Source organism: Fusarium verticillioides, chromosome 8, assembly GCF_000149555.1.
Source record: "Fusarium verticillioides 7600 chromosome 8, whole genome shotgun sequence".
Classification (NCBI taxonomy): domain Eukaryota; kingdom Fungi; phylum Ascomycota; class Sordariomycetes; order Hypocreales; family Nectriaceae; genus Fusarium; species Fusarium verticillioides.
Window position 1 is genome coordinate 1,830,556 of NC_031682.1, and position 19,530 is coordinate 1,850,085.

General features: G+C 47.1%; 9 protein-coding genes across 9 annotated transcripts; 7 read left to right on the forward strand and 2 right to left on the reverse strand.

Moving 5' to 3' along the window:
• Positions 1-1,713: 1,713 nt before the first annotated feature.
• On the forward strand, positions 1,714-2,014 carry FVEG_13974 (hypothetical protein; the record flags this gene model as incomplete). Its single annotated transcript, XM_018903314.1, has 2 exons — positions 1,714-1,735; positions 1,788-2,014. 2 exons carry the CDS (start codon positions 1,714-1,716, stop codon positions 2,012-2,014), a joined length of 249 nt encoding a protein of 82 aa, XP_018762410.1.
• A 1,375-nt stretch (positions 2,015-3,389) lies between these two features.
• On the forward strand, positions 3,390-4,576 carry FVEG_13973 (hypothetical protein; the record flags this gene model as incomplete). Its single annotated transcript, XM_018903313.1, has 3 exons — positions 3,390-3,672; positions 3,723-4,087; positions 4,136-4,576. The coding sequence occupies 3 exons, from the start codon at positions 3,390-3,392 to the stop codon at positions 4,574-4,576; spliced, it is 1,089 nt and encodes a 362-aa protein (XP_018762409.1).
• A 1,257-nt stretch (positions 4,577-5,833) lies between these two features.
• Positions 5,834-7,641, reverse strand: FVEG_13972 (hypothetical protein). Its single transcript, XM_018903312.1, has 2 exons — positions 7,051-7,641; positions 5,834-6,997 (listed from the first exon to the last, which is right to left on the reverse strand). The coding sequence occupies exons 1-2, from the start codon at positions 7,478-7,480 to the stop codon at positions 5,910-5,912; spliced, it is 1,518 nt and encodes a 505-aa protein (XP_018762408.1). The 5' UTR covers positions 7,481-7,641; the 3' UTR covers positions 5,834-5,909.
• A 1,131-nt stretch (positions 7,642-8,772) lies between these two features.
• Positions 8,773-9,989, forward strand: FVEG_13971 (hypothetical protein). The gene is made up of 3 exons (XM_018903311.1): positions 8,773-9,132; positions 9,187-9,562; positions 9,617-9,989. The coding sequence occupies exons 1-3, from the start codon at positions 8,931-8,933 to the stop codon at positions 9,957-9,959; spliced, it is 921 nt and encodes a 306-aa protein (XP_018762407.1). The 5' UTR covers positions 8,773-8,930; the 3' UTR covers positions 9,960-9,989.
• Positions 9,990-10,231: 242 nt separating this feature from the next.
• On the forward strand, positions 10,232-12,116 carry FVEG_13970 (hypothetical protein; the record flags this gene model as incomplete). The annotated part of the gene is made up of 6 exons (XM_018903310.1): positions 10,232-10,283; positions 10,345-10,788; positions 10,837-11,144; positions 11,199-11,332; positions 11,380-12,016; positions 12,069-12,116. 6 exons carry the CDS (start codon positions 10,232-10,234, stop codon positions 12,114-12,116), a joined length of 1,623 nt encoding a protein of 540 aa, XP_018762406.1.
• A 256-nt stretch (positions 12,117-12,372) lies between these two features.
• Positions 12,373-13,121, forward strand: FVEG_13969 (acetyltransferase; the record flags this gene model as incomplete). Its single annotated transcript, XM_018903309.1, has 2 exons — positions 12,373-12,473; positions 12,532-13,121. The coding sequence occupies 2 exons, from the start codon at positions 12,373-12,375 to the stop codon at positions 13,109-13,111; spliced, it is 681 nt and encodes a 226-aa protein (XP_018762405.1). The 3' UTR covers positions 13,112-13,121.
• A 590-nt stretch (positions 13,122-13,711) lies between these two features.
• Positions 13,712-15,166, forward strand: FVEG_13968 (hypothetical protein; the record flags this gene model as incomplete). The annotated part of the gene is made up of 3 exons (XM_018903308.1): positions 13,712-13,767; positions 13,817-14,612; positions 14,672-15,166. 3 exons carry the CDS (start codon positions 13,712-13,714, stop codon positions 15,164-15,166), a joined length of 1,347 nt encoding a protein of 448 aa, XP_018762404.1.
• A 9-nt stretch (positions 15,167-15,175) lies between these two features.
• Positions 15,176-18,006, forward strand: FVEG_13967 (hypothetical protein; the record flags this gene model as incomplete). Its single annotated transcript, XM_018903307.1, has 4 exons — positions 15,176-16,320; positions 16,370-16,696; positions 16,752-17,375; positions 17,424-18,006. 4 exons carry the CDS (start codon positions 15,176-15,178, stop codon positions 18,004-18,006), a joined length of 2,679 nt encoding a protein of 892 aa, XP_018762403.1.
• FVEG_17684 (hypothetical protein) lies at positions 17,977-18,986 on the reverse strand. Its single transcript, XM_018906913.1, has 2 exons — positions 18,831-18,986; positions 17,977-18,762 (listed from the first exon to the last, which is right to left on the reverse strand). Exons 1-2 carry the CDS (start codon positions 18,866-18,868, stop codon positions 18,309-18,311), a joined length of 492 nt encoding a protein of 163 aa, XP_018762402.1. The 5' UTR covers positions 18,869-18,986; the 3' UTR covers positions 17,977-18,308.
• Positions 18,987-19,530: the final 544 nt, after the last annotated feature.

Here is a 19,530-nt window from a genome sequence, read left to right on the forward strand (position 1 = left end):
ATTTATAAATTCCCACTGGCGTTTAAAGCAAGAAGACGTAGTCTGAGTAGTCACAGGGATATGGAAGACAATTTTGATGTCTCTGGGCCTCAGAAATCGCATGGGTCGCAGGGGTACTGAAACCGGTTTTCAGCTGAGAGGGATCATTTGAGCTGGGATGCCCAATTGGCTGATGGGTTGAAAGTGTTCTCTCACAGCGCTTAACAATCAATCAGCTTGGGTCATTGGCTCATCAAAATGCCAAGCTTCAACCGCAAACTCACGATAAACCGAGAAGTCGAGAAAGGTTATTCTCATGATTCTCACAGGATCAAAAGTCGTTGAGATCAACGCATATTTAAATTTCGCCGGATCCATCGAGAGTTTAGTGCAGAGTGATAAGATGTTATGTTGGTAGAATTGATCATTTGTAGTACGACCATTCATTCAACAATGCTCAGGTAGCATTGAGATAACTCATAGGTGATACTCATCATTTCCTGAAACGAGGCTCATACGGATGTTTTTAAAAAGTATCATTCTCTTTTCTCGCCGCGATAAAACCTTGTCAAAAATAACTCCTGTATTTTGAGTGCAGTAGTCTTTGCAGTCAGAGCCCGATGTTATTGCTGTTTTTGTAGATGCCAACTAATTAGGTCAGTGGCATACTGTTTTGCAGTCTAAGCTATACCAAGTTTTCTGTCGACAAAGACTTCATTATCCTGGAGACTTAGCTACCAAATTTCAGGCAATTAACACTGAAAAACTATTGTACCTTGTATGTTCTTGAATCTCTGGTGTTTGGCCTGAAGTTACCTGCGTTGGTGTGCTTATGTCGCTGTCCCGGGTAGATGGAGAAATATGTGACGACAATGGCATGATCAGAGCGCCTCGTCGAACTAAGCATGTGCACGCGAGTAATGGCTCAAAACAGCGTGCACGGAGTTAATCCGTTGTCGCTAATGAATAAACTCTTGTGCTGTAGTGCTTGCATAAGTGTGATCGGTCTAACGGTGAACGTCAGCCACCCGGAGGAAATGCACCGGGCATACAAGTGTCATGGTGGATGGCGATCGCCAGAATCTGGTTTAACGATAGGGCTGTGTGAGCGGCTACTTCAGGGGCAGCTCGATCTGGCCAATCACAAGCTCCAATTTAAATAGTCTATGCCATCATAAGTTTGCTTGTGAGATCTAACGACAGTGCTTTGGGACTAGTAGATCCATGCAAACATCTCCCTTACTGTCGTGGGTGAGACTGTCTAACTTGATTCTCTCATCAATGACAAGTTCATAATTCGTGTTGACCATTGGAAACGATAATTGCTTTGCCAATTGACCTATGCCTCGGGTTCGGCTGCCATCGTTGTTAGTTACACCGCATCATCATCTAGTCTGAATGCGGGGTGAGCATTGGGCGATCACCAATGTTTGACCGTGAATTTCTTGTGCGACATTGCGTTGGGAATTGAACAAAGCAAAGTCAATGACATCTACGAACATACTTACGGTGAAGAACAGAGAACAAACAGCTCGATCAATTCGATCCATGACGTCGATGAGCTCGCATGTCTCAGCGTTTGCTGGATGAAGAGGAGATGATTGATGTTTATAAAAGAAGGACAAATCTCCAAGTTGTGCTTCCAATCCATCACTATCAAATACTCAATCTCATCATCGACCACAAGCACCTTGACAAACCTTTAACACCATCACCAACAACAACTACTTCATCATGTCTGACTACAAGCCCACTGGTACATCTTCCCTTCCACTCTCCTCCACATCGCAATATCTAACAAGCTACAGAGCACGACGGCCTCCGCAAGGACGGTCAGCCTGACGGTCGTGTCGGCACCGGCGAGTTCGCTCACGGCAAGGTCGACCCCCACAAGGCCGGCGAGCAGGGCGGAAAGACTTCCGGCTCCGGCGAGGGTCTTGGAAGCTCCGACAGCAGCGGTGGTGACTACAAGCCCACTGAGCACGGCGGTCTGAAGAAGGATGGCAGCCCTGACCAGCGTGTCAAGGGTAACTAAGGCGTTACGGATTATGCAGCGATATCTAGTATCTGAATGATGAGGATTTAACACCGACTTCTCATATCGCGTGTGTTTTAGTTAACGTAAACGTGATTGCATGTGACATGAAAGAAATTCAATTATTTGAAACGTGCACAATAAGGAGCCGAGATATGCCGGGACGATGTTCTGGTTACTGGGTTGCAACGCCAGCAAGCATTGCGTCATATTGATGAGGTACACCGCCTCCAATACCTACTTTAATGAACGTAAGCACTATCATTGTGACAACTATCATGATTGGATTGGTCGTACCAATTTTGGAGTGTTAATTGACATGGCATCCGGGCTTTGTCCAAATGTTCCGATTGGCTTCATTCACGATGTTGGCCAAAACCCAATCCAAAACACTCTATCTGAGCCGCAGACTAGGGGAAAACATTGGGATCTACATCTCGTATCGCAAATATTCCCTTTTTCCCCCTGGCGACTATGTTAAGAAATAAGCTTCGATAGATTGACTCGCGTCTCACTCTCAGGGCTGAAGCCAGTATCCACCGCGGAGCCGAACCCTCAGCATCGACCAGGATCAGCACATGGCATTTTGACAACACCACGCGATGAGGCTTGAGCCAAGAACTGTCTATTACCTTCTGTCCGGGGTCAATTCGTCCTGTCTCTAATCATCCCAACACCACGTTTTTCGAATTGGTGCTAGATAAGCCCCTTTTACCTAGTGCAAGTTAATCAAGACTAATTTCTTGGGATTCTGTTCCAGGCTTTTGGGTGCTGATGGACACCAAGATGCGGAGCCGCAAAAGCAAATACTCGTCCAGGGTCTTGTATGGAAGAATGCCAATGGCAATAATTAGGAATGACTTTTAGATACTGATTAGTGATTCAACTAAATGATCAGATCCGCCATTCCCAGAAGATGGGAAAGACGGAACGAGAGCGAGATGTCGATACATCAGTTGATTAGGACGTAGAACTATAGAGAATGATAGAATCTTCAGGTGAGCCGATTCAGCTCCATTGACCCGGGGACATGCATGTCTGTAAGCAACATCACATACATCGCGGGGTACCTTGCAGTCATAACACTCCCAAAAGAGATCGGGCTCAGGAGATCCGGACAACTGGGCTGTAACCTCCCACACAAAGGATCTTCAGCGGTCCGTATCCCGGTGCATAAGCGCAACATCCAGGCGCCCAGGACCAGGCTCAGACGCAAGAGTGCGCTCTAACGGATGCAACGCCTCCTCGTGGCCCCTGAGTCAAGCTAGCGTCTGCACCTTTTTCTTCAAATATATGCACCAAGGATTCTCGTCTAAAAGTCCCTGCATTCTCGTTCTTCTTTACATCGACATTCCTTGTTCGCCAATCCGCTAAGATGGGCGGTCTTTTGTTGTCAGATCACTATGAGTTTCATAAGCCTAGTACCAATGATATGAACATTGCAAGTATCGCTTGGGGGTTCTCCCTAGGCGTGTCGATATTTGCGGGCACGAAAGCTGCGAAGCAGACAATCAAATCGTGGAAGAGAGGGACGAGGACGAATATTTATCTTATGCTGGTTTGGATGGAGTGGACGAGCAGTGTGATCATGAGTGCCATTACATGGTTATACCTGCGCCAATACATTCCGCCTGGCTTCCCAGTCTTCTTCATCATTGGTATGTACCCATAGTCGGATCCGATCTCACCTTGTCTAACATGCCTCGAGTCCTTCTTTGGGCCATTCAGATCCAGTCGCTACTACAGATTATCATCAACCGAATCTCGATCCTCATGGTCAACCGACACAATGCATGGAAGCTCAAACTCATTGTATTCCTTGTTCTTCTGGCCATCAATATCAGTGTTTTCTGTGTCTGGATCCCAGCCAGATTACAGATCAGTCCCAAATGGATTGCTGTCAACGCTGTCTGGGATAGAGTTGAGAAATGCATCTTCTTGATTGTGGATGCTGGTTTGAACTTTTACTTCATCTACCTCGTTCGATCTCGCCTTATTGCCAACGGTCTCACCAAGTACACTCGATTATATCGTGTCAATCTGTTCATGATTGCTGTATCGATGACAATGGATGTAAGTGAACTTTTTGCGTGTTGCACTTGGCTATACTGACAGACTAAGGTCCTGCTCATCGCAATGATGTCTCTTCCCAACGATATCGTCTACCTTCAGTTCCATCCTCTGACATACCTTGTCAAGCTCCATATCGAGATGAACATGGCCGAACTCATTACCAAGGTTGTAAAGGCCAGCAACCCCAATGGATACGACTACTCCGATTCACGATCTCGCTCTGGTCAAAAGAGCGGAAAGACAACTACTGGAAAGAAGATGGGCTCTGTCTTTCCAGGCAACAACCAGACCTTTATTGAAGCAGGCGGTGACAATATTGAGTTGCCTCAGAGGAAGGAAGACGGTATTCAGGTTTCCAGAACTTTCAAGACTACGCAGATCGAGGTCGTCAAGGAGAATCGGGATCGCACCGATTACGATGATCTTGAGAGCGAGTCAAGTTCCACGCGACACTTGAAGCGAGAACCACTGCCATTTCCCGCCGAATAGCTCAAAACTTCATGATGAGCCTTTTCTGAACTATCATTTTAGATTTGGATTGTCTTCACGGATACCCCTCCCGATTAGGCCACAGCGACGCACTATATACCCGACGCTCAATTTCTCTTTTCGCTTCTAGAATAATTAGACGTACACGATATTCATGTATCCAATAAAATAGATAACTCACAGTGAGAAAGATTTCTCCGTAATAAATCCCTGTCTCTGGACTAAAGGATGTGGTGGCCCCTGTTGTAAATCATGCGCTAAGATGCGGCTCCGCTCGACCGGTGAATTGTGGCTGTTTGATGCTGATGCATGGATATCAGTACGAAAAGCCTCATTGCCCTCTTATCGGGATGCTTATTGGTGAGATGAGATGAAAAGTGAATGTGGCGTTCGGAGAAGCGAGAAATTACATGCGTTATCACATCGTGGAGAGAGTTTGTGATTGCTCGGAAAAAGCAAAGCTACCCCAGAAGGAAATCTGGAGCAATACGCAGTTTATTCCTCGGTGAGTCGGCTGTATCTCCCCAAAAGAATGTAAGAAACGCATGTTTTAGATTGCTAAAAGCTTTGTTAATCAATCCCCTTGGGTGAGCTAAATATGCTCGTCCCAGCCTCTGTTGTCCCCTGTCTGAGCCTTGCTACTTCCAAGGCTACCAAACAGCGGCTGTTCGGGATTCTCCAAAGCTGAGGCAACTGTGACATCGCATATCTTGAATTGGTATCCTATTTTGATCCACTGACGGAAACTTCCTGGTTATTGTAGCCGGTTCGGTGTGCATGAGAGGCGGTTGCGATCGGCGTAAATATGACCGGAGCCGCTCGGTTCCGATACCATTGGAAGAGAACCAGCACACTGGTAACGCCGTTATACGACGGAGCGGGTTCTTCTCGTAAGGCGCTTCTTTCGGTGGATTAAAAGATGCAATCTCGGATATCGTAAGGGTCGTGCATGAACCGTCGTAGAAGATCGCACTAAGAGATCTTGACTAACAGGACGAACTATAACGCGGACATTAAGACGAGAGATCTTTCGGAGCCGCAATGGTTCCGACTCTGACTTTTTTCACCAAGATCAGGTCATATATGGCGACACTTTACTATTTCCTCCTGCTTAGATCACCTCGAATACCCAGACTTGTGAACACGTATCGATTCGAGCCAACCTTCTTCCTATGTATGTGGCATCAGCCATCTTACAGACAGCAATCATAGAGGATACTCTGTCCCACTGATACTTCCATTAACGCTTTAGTGATTCCTTGATCTTGTTGTATATATTAGCCTGGAATTAGTCTATTGAACGATGTTCTACGTGTCTGGATGGCATGATCATTCAATCCCTCAGCTTTGACAAGTCAATGTTGAAGCTGCTAATCATTCCCTTCTTGACATCATCCAAGTTCTGCTTCTCTGCTTCACGCTGTAGAATCTCAGCACGAGACCTTCTCATCGCTTTGGCAACATCCGCCCACTCCAACGACCGATTGCCCGTGACGTCCGCAATGCTTTCCTCTACTTTCACACCTACAAGTTTCCCTTGACGTTTTCGAACGATTCCATCCACGATGACTGTGTCGACGTTCCCGATACTGCTGTGCAGAACGACGGCTGCGATGGGGTCTTGCTCAGCAGCGCAGATTAGCTCGGGAGTATTGGCGTCAAAGATCACCAGGTCAGCCAGTTTGCCTTCAGCAATGCTACCAAGCTGGCTCTCCCTCCCAATCGCTCTGGCGCCCTGGATTGTCCCCAGATTGAATACATCCTGAACTGTCTTGGAGATCTTGCGAGGGGCCAGGTCTTGGTCGATCAGCTTCTGGTTATGCTTGGCCCTCGAGCTCTGCAGGCCCAGTCTCATCTCGTATACGATGCTAGAGGCCTGATTACTGTGACAGTCGATACCCAGACTAGACTGAGCTTGAGCCTGGGGAAGATCATCGTTCAAGCACACAGGATCTCCAAGAGCCATTTGCATTTCAGTGGAGGGAGTGCTGCTAATATGTGCTCCGGCGTCGGCGAGGTCCTTAACGCTCTCGGCGGCATATCCGTTAAGATGGCTGAAGAGCATGCGATTGTCCAACAAGCCGAGGCTCTTGATCTGCTGAACGAGATCATAAGATCCCATCTGCGGGTTGCTAACAGCATGAGTTGTCGCCAACTCGAAACCGGCTTCTCGTGCACGCTTGAACAGGTCCTGGATGACTTGTTCTGGTAGGAACCAGAGGTCAAAGGCCAGACCCATGGTAACGCGGCCGTCGCCGAAGGGACCCTTCTTGCCTAGCTCCTGTATTTCGTCGACGACCCATGGTGCAAGCATATCTGGGTTCATTGCAAACGGTGACCATGATGCGACGCGAGCAGTTGGGCAGTAGCCATAGACGCAACGCAGGCCAGAGGAAGCAGTGGCTGAGATGGCAGTTGAGGCTGAAAGTGGTGGCGGTTAGCTTATATTTGAAGATTGATAGTATTTGACTTACCAGCGCCAGCAAAGACGTTGACGTGTGAATGATCAACTACAGTGGTGGTGCCTGCATTGATTGCTTCGAGAGAACCTCCAAGCTGTCCCCAGTAGATATCGCTTTTCGTATAATTTGAAGACTGGAGATTACCGGAGGCCATGTAATCGAGAAGCAGTTCATTGGCATGTCGTCCCTTGAGCTGGGTCTGCCAAAGATGATGGTGCGTGTCGATGAAGCCAGGGGAGATGATCTTGTCAGTGCAATCGATCAACTCGGCGTCAGTGATCTCGTTAACGTTCTCGGCTATCTTAGAGATTCGGTTGTTCTCAATAAGTATGTCCCTTTCTAGAGCTTGGACGTTGTCATTGGCATCGTGGATAAGGACAGTACCGCCTTTGAGTAACAGCCGGCGCGAAGTGTTACCGTTGAGAGAAGAGTCAAATGCCATTATGAGTAATAGTACACGAATTGTTTCTTAGATCTGATTGATTTGAAAGGTTGCTGTTCAGGTCGATAACCAGGACAGAGGAAGGCTCTTATAGTCGATGACGACGCGACGATGTCATACCCGTTTCGTACCTCACAAAAAGGCTTTGAGGCTGCCTGCATGAAGAACCTCGGCGTTCCGTGGCCTAACTCCACGGAACACAGCAAATGAGGCCACGGCCGGCATTATCACGGACACAACGTTGTCTACCCGTCTCGATCTACACAAGTGCAACACTCGCGCCAGAAATGTCCATTGCTATCCGAATACCCGTTGCTAATTCTGGTGATCTTCATCAAGATCGGTTTAGTCCGCTTTGACCTTTCCAGCCACTAGCGGGAGTTGGTGATTTATAATAAGGTTTCGCGGCTGGTGATTAAGCGCGAGCGGAGATAGCGAGGGACGCGGGAGAGAGAGTTACTCGATTAGGATACTCGCTTTGGGGCTTGTCGGAATTATGAATTAGTCTCGGATTGACAATATTAAGAAGCAAATCGCGAAGATCACAGCGAATGATGGCAGGGAAGATTATGAAAGAACCAATGTCGAGTGGGCATTTCTCGGACTTGCACGGGATCGGCGCGGGCGTTGCGAGAGACTTCGGGAATAGCTTCAACTTGTTCTGGCGTAATGACGTCATTTGACATGTCAGCTTACTGATGTTGAGAAGGTAACTAACATGGAAAAGATATATTTTCTAGCAAATCCTAACTAGGAGCCTTATACTCAAGAAGAAAGACTGAGCCAACCCTTTGCAAGTCCTTGGTTGTTTATTTCTGAGGCGATATTCTACTTTCCATGATGTTTATATGGAGAGCTGAACCAGGTATGTGTTTTCATCTGGACGCAGTGTCTACTGCATATACCAAATATGCACTAATTACTACACCTGGAAACCCGAATGTGATCTATAAATATAAGCCCATTGAACGAAGCTTTTCTATATATTCTACGACGGCCTTTAACATGTACTTCACCTATGGCTCTTACTGTCATTTTGAAGCAATGGTAGGTAACGATCCATAGCTAATGATTAGCCGATAGTAGGTTTGGTCCCTGTTTTGCTGTCTCTCAGCGGCCGGCTTTGACCTCTATATATTCAACTCCGTTTGGTAGACACGTAACGAGAAATCGGAGATGTACGCAAGGCGGAGGATTGCTCGGAGTCGGATTTGGTTATTTAGTCATGTTACTCCCCAATGGGGTATTTTTCGGTCTTACCAGAACAGGAAATACTCCCAGCTCCTCCACGTCGGAGACTCCGCTTCGAAGAGTTCCACTCATTCTCGAACAATCATTTCTCAGATCCAAGAACTTTCTTTCTTCCTTCACGTTGCCAGATCGCCCAATAGCTATTCTTAGCGAGTACTTTAAGCACTAAGTTGCTCACGTTGTATTTTTCTCATCCACCATGTCCGTTTTGGACAAGTACGGTCCTGAAGTGCAGAGAATCCCTGCAGAAGCCCCCATCCAGGACATCATTGCGCTCCTCAAGCGTGATGGGGGTGTTTTTGTGAAGGGTCTGATATCTGAGGCAGACGTTGATAAGGCATATGGTGAATGTCGAGCACGTTTAGATTCAGATATTGAATGGTCCGGCAGCTTCTTCCCCAGCAAGTCTCCTCTTATAATACTTACTAGGACGACTCAACTAACATGTGAACAAGAGGAGACGCAACGGGCGCCAAGCCTCCTTGCTCTCAGCCCTACATACGCCCGATCCCAGGTCATGAACCCAGTCTACCATCAAGTCGTCGATCATTTCCTCACTACCCGAAGTTGGTTCTGGTGGGGTACCGAACGGAAGGAGTCGGTTTCGAAGCCTTATTTGCATTCGTGTACTGCTATGAGAATCGGACCTGGAGGCAAAGCGCAGCCACTTCACCGTGACGATTATATCAGTCACAACACCCATGCTAATATTGATAAGTGGGATGATGAGCGTGACGCCAATCGTGAGTCTGCTGTTGGGCTGTTTGTAGCTGGGTCAAAGGTTACGAAGGAGAATGGCGGTACACAATTCATCCAAGGGAGTCATTTATGGTCAGTGTCACTCACCAGATCTTTGAAATCTTAATGGTAACTGACGAACCACAGGGGCTCAGAACGAGGTCCCCCGCGTGTAGAAGACTGCATCTTTGCCGAGATGGACAAGGGCGATGCGTTCATCATGCTTGCTTCAGCGTATCATGGTGGAGGTACCAACTCCACCAAAGACCAGCACCGCTTAGTCTTTGCTACCTTTTCCATTCGTGGCTTCTTGAGACAAGAGGAGAACCAGTTCCTGGCTGTGCCTAGAGAAATAGCGATGAAGCTTGACCAGGACATACAGGCATTCATGGGCTATTCGATGAGCGATCCGGCGTGCGGTTATGTAGAACAGATAGATCCGATATACTTGCTCAGGCCAGAGCTGGAGAAAGGTCCTTCGGACTTTTAGAAAGTTAAATATCAGACAAATAATGGCTTGTATGTATGCCTTCAGTAATTAGTAGCTTGGTTAGATGGTGATGTCCCACTTCTCCGAGTGCGGGTTCTGTCGTGTCTTATAAATCGGCTCGGATGACAGCGAGGCGTGCATGACCTAAAAGATTGAGAACAACCCCACTAAGAAATCAACAACTCCGATGCCGACTCTCATCCTCTTGATTATCTTTTCTTTCGCTCCACCATCGTCTTTCATTTCCAAATTTGGTAATACAAACAGCAATAATGACTGGTAGTGATAATTCATCTTCAAATCGCCCAACTGCCCGTCGCAAAGGTGAGCACTGATTCTCTCCCTCACTGTGCCTTAGATAATTCTGACGAGAATATCGTTTTAGACCCAGCTTGCGGAACATGTCGCAAGAAGTGTCGAAAATGCGATCGGAAACGTCCCATTTGCGATAGATGTCGCACCAAAGGTCTTCATTGTGAAGGATATCCCCCACGATTTCAATTCCAGGAGACATTGACGATAACTACCAATTCATCCAGCTCACAGCATGCGACATCCGATAGCATTGATGCCTCGCCTTCACAGCCCGTGGTCTTTAGCCAGTCACCCCCAGAACTGTCAATGCCACCCGATCCCGTCGCTACAAGACTGTCGGCTTCACTTTCGCCTGAACACCCTGTCCTTGAGACCTCTGCTTTGACCCTGACGTCACCCCAAACATCAGCGACTCTATCAATGTCACCAGACGTTGCGTCCTTCACTACCTTACCCTCCGCACGCGATGACCTAGAGAACGATATTGCGACAAATCGTCATATCATTGACTACTGTAAGACACCTGAAACACCTAAAATTGCGCCAGTAACAAATTTCACAGTTGATCAAACGCTAAGCGAGCATCTCATCATCCATGTGCCGGGACTGGATAACCCATTTAGAGAATATGTTCTGTCGCTTGCCTACCAGCATCAAGGAATTCTACATGCGCTACTCGGATTATCGGCATGTCATATGAATAACACTGGACACGCGAACAGTCAGAGACTCGTCACTGTATCTCTTGGGTATAGACTATCGGCGATACGATCTCTTGCTTCTCTGCTGCACAAAGAAGATATCTCATGGCTAACGCCCACCGAGGAGGAACACGTTCTGGCTATGGTGTTGCTTCTCGTTCTGCATGATGTATGGTATATCTTCGTCGAATTCTACGTCAAGAAGCCGCTGACACAGCCATAGGTCTGTGAATCAGGCGTCTCAACCCATGGAGCCCACTTGACAGGTGTATCGTTCCTCTGTAAGCGAATCGCTTGCCTCGACACATCGCCAATGCGTTCAAAAACAGCCATGTTCCTAATATCCGCGCTGTCTTGGTAAGTCTTAACATTGCGAAAGTCACTGGCGGCACTGATAGAAACAGGTTGGATATGATCCGAGGCTTCAGCGGCGCTGAAAAGCTCTCCTACTCGACCGAAGTCCGAGAATGCGTGAGAGATCACGGAAGTTTAAGCCTTCACACGTTGGTCGGCTGTCCGCCAGTCATGTTCTTCAAGATTGGTCAGGTACTCGAGGCTGGTAAAGTCTACCTGGCCGGAGACTTGCCAGTTGAACAGTTTGAGCAATTACTCGATGGAGCTGAGAAGTTCCTCCGTGGCTGGGATCCCGATCAAGCCGTATATCCCACCAGCCACCAGGAATGGAAACATCTTGCCGAGGCATATAGACACGCATGCTTACTTCGTGTGATGCGGTTCCCCGACGCTTTCGCAATCTCATGCGACGACCCTCGGATAAAAGCTTCTGTCTCTGCGGTTTTGGATGTCTGTGCTACGATACCAAGAGACAGCGTGTTCTACAAGCGTTTGCTATTTCCTTTGTTCCTAGCAGGAGCCGATACTTGCTCACCGCATCAAATACACTATGCAAGCTGGTGCATTAACGAGATCAAGCACTCTACAGGCTTCCAGCACCCCGCCATGACGGAGCTGTTGACGAAAGTCTGGGACGAGAGAAGGACGAATCCTCGAGGCTGGTCTAACGTTCCCTGGATGGAATTTGTAAGCTCATTGCTCGGTCTCTTTGGTCCGTACTGACATGGCTTCTTTCCAGACTTGTTCTGAGCTTCTTCGTTCCCAACATGCATACCTCTTCTTTTGACGGGCCGACGTCCCACTAGTGCTCCACCGTGTTCGTCGGAGTCGGCACCGGGGATATAATCGGACTTGACAGTTGGGAGTATTTCTCCTTACGGAATAGCTTCATCTTTGGGAAAGAGGATGGCTTGGCAAGTGATGGATATGAATAAAAGACGGCATGAGCCTCTGAAGCTTTTTCACGATGAATTACACGATATACTAGACCTCTGGTTTTATAACCTGCTATCTTTTTATTTGTCGGCGATACTATAAATAAAATGGCGACGCAAGAGAAGAACCAGGCCGAGTTGGCGAAGGCATCCAAGCTGGCGAACGTTCCCCACTGCGAACAATATGAGAGGATGATCTCAGGCATGCTGTCAGTTGAGCTCATTCAATGCATTTGAGGGGCTCAAACTCACCGACACCTATTACAGATACGACTCACTTATTCCCAAGCTCACAAATGCTCGTCTCGCAGCACGAAAGGCCATGAACGAATACAACACCTGGTTCCCCGAAGGCGACGACTTCAACATTGAGAACATTACAAAACGACGAGCCGAAATGCTCAAATCATTTCTCGGGCACGTAGAAGATGACGAGGTCTTTATTGAGCCACCATTCAGAGTCGACTACGGCCCCAACATGTCGGTTGGAAAGAGATTCTACGCCAACTTCAACCTCACCGTCTTGGATTCGGCCATTGTTACGATTGGCGATAGGGTTATGATTGGTCCAAATGTTATGATATCGACGGCGACACATGAAACGGAGGTCTCAAGCCGCAGGGCCTGCATCGAGTATGCGTATCCTATCAATATTGGGGATGACTGTTGGATTGGGGGCGGTGTTACCATTTTGCCTGGTGTGACTATTGGGGAGGGATGTACAATAGGCGCCGGGTCAATCGTGACGCGCGATATTCCTGCTTGGAGCGTTGCTGTGGGATCTCCGGCAAGGGTTGTCAAAAAGGTGCATCCGCTTGAAGAGTTCAACGAATCGAACGGCGCTTGATAAATAAGAGTACACTAGAGTCCATAAATATGGATATCAAACAGGCAAAGATATTCTAGTCTGTTGATTGCACTTTCAAGCCCAGCTGTTCTCCATTTACCGAAACGCCGAATCAAAGGTGTCTATTAAGCGCGCGGTTTTATGAACACGAATTGCTGTGTATGGCCATAATTACGAAGGAAATGGCTCAATGGGATCTTTTCACAACGATGGAAATGAGTAAAAGTCGAACGGCTTTAAGAGAGAATGCAGGAGGTAATACTTTCTCAATTTCAGCACTTGGAGGGACGATATGAGTATTTTCGATAGTCAACGAACAAGCTCTAAGATTTGCGCCTTGACTAGCATTACATCACACTCTTTTCTACCAAAGCGCCGTTAAAATAGGTCAGTGTAATGTGACAGAAACTAACAGACAAGGATGTCGTGACCAACATGCATATTGGCGCTAGTTAACGAGAATCTTCACAAACAGGGTATTAATAGCGACAGTAATTGTCTTCGTCTTTTATTTACACTCTTTTCTGTTGCAATACCTTCCCATTCAACTAATATCCGTACAGCGGGGAACATCGCAATCCGTCTTATCACGAACTCATCATGACCAGCCAGGAAGATGCAGAGAGAGTTATACGGGAGCTCACTGGCGAATACAAGTATGAACCCGGTCAGTGACTCAGCCCACCAACCACTAACTATCATCAGATTAGAGGAGAATGTGTTCGAGAACGGCAGAAAGTTCTTGCGCGACCTTCTTTTATACATCGACGCCAAAGGTTTTATGAGAGCTATAATGCGTAAAGAATATCCATATGTATCTTTTAAGATCCACTCTAGTCACATTGCAGTTGAGTTCAACGACGACGGGTTTACAAAAAGAGATCTAGAACACATATGCTTGCCTTCCACCATCGAGGAGAAAAGCACTGGTGAAGATGGTCTTAGCTCGGTCTTCAAATCTACAGCCAAGACTTATCTCCAGTCAGGTAACTTCTCCCTTGACTTGCGTCTCACTTCAAGCGAGGGGAAAATAAAACCAGTTTGGGTATCGCCAGCTGCCTCGATACCTGATACACTAACGCGCATGGTTGTCTATTTTCACGATTGCGGCACCGAAGAACATCTGGAACGCCTGAAGAGCGTTATTATGGCACAATTCGAAGGCTTACAAGCTGAGAGTTTGCTCTTTCTTAAAGCTCTTCGTCGTATAGACGTTAAGTTCTACGGAAAGGGCGGTGAGCTCCATCAATCCAAGCAATTCCACAAGTATGGAATGAAAGACAATCGTGAATTACTCAAAACCACCATTAATAGCCACGGTAAAGACGAAGAAAAAGGTCAATTATTTTATGTGGTAGGCCGGGGAGCTAGGTTCTCTCTGCCGGAATACCGAAAAAATGTTACATTGGCGTTCCCACTGACCGAGGCCGGCAAACCCTTAATTGACACCGGAGGAAAGGGTTTATTCAACGTTTTGCTTGTTAGCAAATCAAAATACAACGTGAGAATATCTCGACTCTAACATGGGCTTGGTTGCCGATTACTAAACATATGCTACAGTTTCTGATGGACGCCGACTTTGATTTCAACGATCAAGACAAGCTTAAGCCTAACTCAAAAAGGAATCAAGAAATTCGCGTTTGCATCGCAGCCGCGTTCTTGCAAGCCATTTCCACGTTTTGCGCCGACCCTATTCTTTGTTACGAATGGCCATTGTTTCTGCCTCCGATCACTCACCAGACCCCCCTCAGTCGAGAGATCCGGTACAGGACTCAGACGAATCTTTTGGTGAAGGTCGATAATCAGCCAATGTTACGATGCATGAATAAGATGACGATCCTACCAGATCATTTGAAAGATGAGAACGGACGACCACTGCTAGACCCTTTTGCAGAAGACATGGTCTTGTCGTCAGACTATCCTCAACGCGTGGTGGAGATCTTCAAGGAGCACGGGGTAAAAGTCATGGAGGACGAGACTCTTTTGAGACGCCTGGAGGCCGATATGGGGTTTCGAATCATTAAGACGCATCATAAAGATACTACTGAGGAGTAGCATGCAAGAATGGCGCGATTCCTTCTCCGGTTCCTGGAAACTTCAGGCTTCAATGCTTCGAGGGTCAAGTCTATTGCAATTGTGCCTCTGAAAGGTGGAAGATGGACGGCCATGATATCTGGTCCTGTCTATTTTCCGCGTACGGGAGACATTTCCATCCCGGACTCCATTAATTTGAGGGTGGTGGAATCAACTGCTACACAAGATCCAGATCGGTATGCACTGTTCAAATGCCTTGGGGTCACTGAGCCCCCCATCGACATGGTCAGGAAATCGGTTCTCAAGACTCTGGCCACATCGGATACTATTCCGCTGAAATTTGTCAATGACTATCTCCAATATCTCTATCTCACGCATGAAGCTTGCGACTGGAAACCGGAGCAGTACCAGGAAGTGCAAGTTCTGACGACAGACTCAAAGCTTGAGAGTCCATGGTCTAAGACAATCTACCTACCAGGCAAGGGTCACCCATTAAGTGCTGAAAGCCTTCTAGGGTCTTTGAAGCCAGAATCCTCGCTCCTTGGCTCTTTCTTGCATCCTGAAACTTTGAGCTATGTTCCAACTCATTGCAACTCTTCAAGCATCAGTTGGAAGAGATGGCTTTGCGAGTACGTCGGTTTAAGGGAAGACATCTGCCTCGAATCGGATGGGACTGGAAAACTATCGTCTGATTTCCTTCATATTGTAAGTCAAAGTCCAGAGAAGCTTCTGGACCTTCTTGAACACCTCCTGCCTAAATGTGAGGTAGAGTTATCGGATGACTCAGCCATCATATCCGAGGTTCGACAACTTTCTGCAAGAAACCTTTGCGATGTTGAATTCATTTGCAAGTTACAGGATACTTGGCTTCCTCTCAAAACTCTCACTGATATAGTTGAGTCTTATATGGAACAGCCCGGCCAGTTCCCTTTTTTGAGATCCATCCAAGGCAATACTGGAGATATCGACACAAAGTGGAACTTCCTATCCGAATATCTTCTTGTTGGCAAGGAAGACAATCTCGACTTCCGTCTCGAGATCTTGCGTTCAATCCGTCGCTCAGATCCTAAGAAGGATCCGGATCGTCAACTCCAAAAAGTCCTGGACTTATACGCTTCCCTATATGCCCAGCTCACTGCTCCCGGAGAAATGACCACTGACAGAGAGAAGCTCAGGTGGGCTGTTATATTTTGTTAAATTTAGTTCGCGCTGACACTAAGCCAGAAACTTCTTCGGTGAATCCGGCATCGCCTACTTCAATGGTAAAGAACTTGAGTGGACAAGTTCTTCGTTTTGTTTGTGGGATGCACCGCCAGACATGGTCACAATGCGCTCACTCAAGTCCTGCTACGATATACAAGGCTCAAATGCTGAAGTTGGAAGCGCCCTACAGAACCTTTTCCTCAAAACACTTGGTATACCAAATGCTAGTCTTGAGCAAATTGTGGCAGAGTTGAATGAACTGCGCCTTAGAAATGACGAGGATCCTGCAAAGATTCTCCGGCTTTATGACTTCTTGAACACGAATATTCCCTCGTCTCAGGACATTAGGTATGTGTCATTTTGTCACAACGTAATTCGGCCTATGGCTCTGATAAGAAAATAGGGCTTTATTTGAGACCTCGCCGCTTATCTTCATCCCCGACGGTCCATATATAGGTTGGCATAAGTCCACTGAGGTCTTGTGGTCTAGCAACACAGACCTATGTGGTATGGGAACCTTGGACGACACTTACGGAACACTTCGTGAGCTCTTCGTCGCTAAACTTGGAATTAAGCCATTGTCGCTGAGAATACTTTACGGCCGCCTGATTAAGTCTCCCAAGAGCAAGCCGCAGCAGATGAAAGAAGCCATTTTCAGCCTAAATGATTTCCTTCGGAGCGAACCAGCATTCCTGGATCCGCAGCCTGTTAGAAATGCTGAGATATTCCCTATCAGAGATCCTGATGGCACAGTTTCTTTGAGGTCTGTAGAAACCGAATTTGCCATTGGAGACAATGACAATTTGAGAATGCGGTTCGAAAAGCGAATCAGTTTTCTTGACTGCAGTCTCGTAGAATTCCATCGTCTAAAGCCTTTCTTTCAATGGCTCAAGGTTGAAGATCGCTACTTGTCTAGATGTGTCCAAGACAGTGTGATGAACGTCACAGAAGGTCTACATCAGCCATTAAGACCTTTGGTAGATTATACGAAAGTGGATTTGACAGACAAGGCCCGATATATCGCTCGGTAAGATCCTCGGTATTGTTGACGAAAACATGGCCATTAACTTATTAGTGTTGCGTCGAACTTCGGTAGCCCTCGTTGTCTAGCGGGGATCGAAGCCATATACAGGCAACTAAGCAGGGTGGAATGTTTCGAACTGCGGAATATGAAATCCGTCTTTACTATAAAACAGAAGGGTCAGACATTTGTGTCAGAGAGCCAGACGCCCACGGCACATGTTTTTGAGTCTGGCAGAAGACTTACGATCTATGTTCCCATGGATCCCGCAACACAGGATGTCTGTTTCCGCTCAGTATTGCCCAGAAAGCTCGCAACATGGATCATGCAGGATCCCGAAAGTAGCGACCGACCTTACGTTGACATCGAGATGGTCAATGCACTGACTGCTATCTTGGCCAGCGAGACGACATCTCTCGACGAGATTCTTGATGAACTAGGGATTGCCAGAATATCGTATGATGGCCTCATCGACGACGGGGAAGAAGTCACGAGACAGAGAGTATCATTCAAAAATGTCGTCGAACGGCCTCGAAAGGCAGACTCGGTGTTGTTTGGTATCCCCGTCAGCAACACGAGCAAAAGTATGTTTGTGAAGACGGTTGATCAGACCGAAGCCAACGTTGGGGCTGAGTGATAGAGAAAGGCTATCGAAAGAGTATTCATCCTAGCTAAGGAGTTGCTGCAGAGTACCATTATGCTGATTCTTTTCTCCATAGCGCTATAGGACTAAGACTACGATAGAACTAAGAGTTTAAGAGAGGCTTCGGTCCCAAAAGAAAGGGAACAAAGACAAATCAACAAACATGGATCACCAATGCTCAGCGACAGTTTGCAAATAAGGACTGAATCGTATAAAGGGGTTTATGATGAATACAATCAGAAATTGAGGGCTTGAAAGAGGTTTATCTAGTTAAGTAACTAGTATGAACTTTAACATTAGGCCTTGTTGTCAAGAATTAGCTCAATAGGGACGCCTCCAGGCAAATCCTCCATGTTGTAGGGTAGAGGTGTCACCCAATATACCGCCCATTCGCCATTGCCTTCTGGGTCTTTCCATGCGATCCAGTGTCCATCATTTACGTCCTCATCGGCGATTCTCAAAGTCTGGCCCCCTGTGCCATCACCAAGAGGTTTCATCGAAAAGTCATGATAGATCATTGAACCAATGCCAAATGGTCTAGTTTCAGGGGAAGTCCGCAGCTCGTACGGCCCTCGGCCGCTTGGGCCGATGACAGACAGAATGTCTGACATGAAATCATCCTTGAGGACGAGTGTTGTTTCGTTTGTTTTGCATTGTAGGCCAAAAGTCAAGCCCCCGGCGCCGGTAGGAGCCAGAATTAGATTCTTGTCTAAGTTATGCGCGACATGCATGCCATTAACCTCAGTGAGGCTGCTATAGCGTGTCAGTATGTTTCAGACAACTCAAAGACAAAAACAAAGTTACAAGACACAACGAACCTTGAAGCTCGGATACCATATGCTTCGGAGATACTCATCGTGCTGTTGCAAATTATCGAGGGCAAGGAGGATCTTTCCCGTATGTGTTTATTGGTGTCCTTTACCTTTGTGGCCTGGGGGCTGAAGCCTCTTCTAAAACCCGAACCTTAACGCAGTACAAAGTAACAAGACTTGGCGTCGGCCCGGGTTTGCGGTTTGGCCGAGAGCCGACGGCATCGTTCGTTGGGGGCTAGCTCCAGGGCATATGACTCGTGGTTGAAGATTCACTGGCCAAGGAATGGCTTTGGCGTATTTGATTGGTGGCTCAAATGGCCCTATGACATATTTTTAGCACCATTATTACTCATAACGGAAGAACCCATACGAAGGGGCGGAGACGCCACCACGGACGCGTGTATCGCCTATTTACTAACCTCAAGCAAGCGATGCCATGGACCAGAACAACAACCGTAGAATCTATCGACCATTAGTATCGCGTGATAAGGCACCCGTGTTTGCACCGCCACCGAGAGTGGATATCCCAAAGCGGAAAGTGACTAGTGTTGCATGCGAGTCTTGCCGTCGTCGGAAGATCAAGGTAAATATTGCATCTAGTATCTTTGCAGAATAGTCAGCCGCTAAGGAAAATCCAGTGCAATGGCCTCCGGCCCAAATGATTGGCATGCACCAATCGTCGAGCGGAATGTGTGTACCTGGCCAA

Excerpts from the sequence above, each read along its gene's own strand:
- FVEG_17684 (XM_018906913.1), bottom strand. The coding sequence starts at position 18,868 with ATGAGTATCTCCGAAGCATATGGTATCCGAGCTTCAAG. Across the intron at positions 18,763-18,830 it reads TATGGTATCCGAGCTTCAAG|CCTCACTGAGGTTAATGGCA; the intron begins GTTCGTTGTGTC and ends ACGCTATAGCAG.
- FVEG_13971 (XM_018903311.1), top strand. The coding sequence starts at position 8,931 with ATGTCCGTTTTGGACAAGTACGGTCCTGAAGTGCAGAGAATCCCTGCA. Across the intron at positions 9,133-9,186 it reads GTCCGGCAGCTTCTTCCCCA|AGGAGACGCAACGGGCGCCA; the intron begins GCAAGTCTCCTC and ends CATGTGAACAAG. Across the intron at positions 9,563-9,616 it reads ATCCAAGGGAGTCATTTATG|GGGCTCAGAACGAGGTCCCC; the intron begins GTCAGTGTCACT and ends GACGAACCACAG.
- FVEG_13972 (XM_018903312.1), bottom strand. The coding sequence starts at position 7,480 with ATGGCATTTGACTCTTCTCTCAACGGTAACACTTCGCGCCGGCTGTTA. Across the intron at positions 6,998-7,050 it reads CAACGTCTTTGCTGGCGCTG|CCTCAACTGCCATCTCAGCC; the intron begins GTAAGTCAAATA and ends CACCACTTTCAG.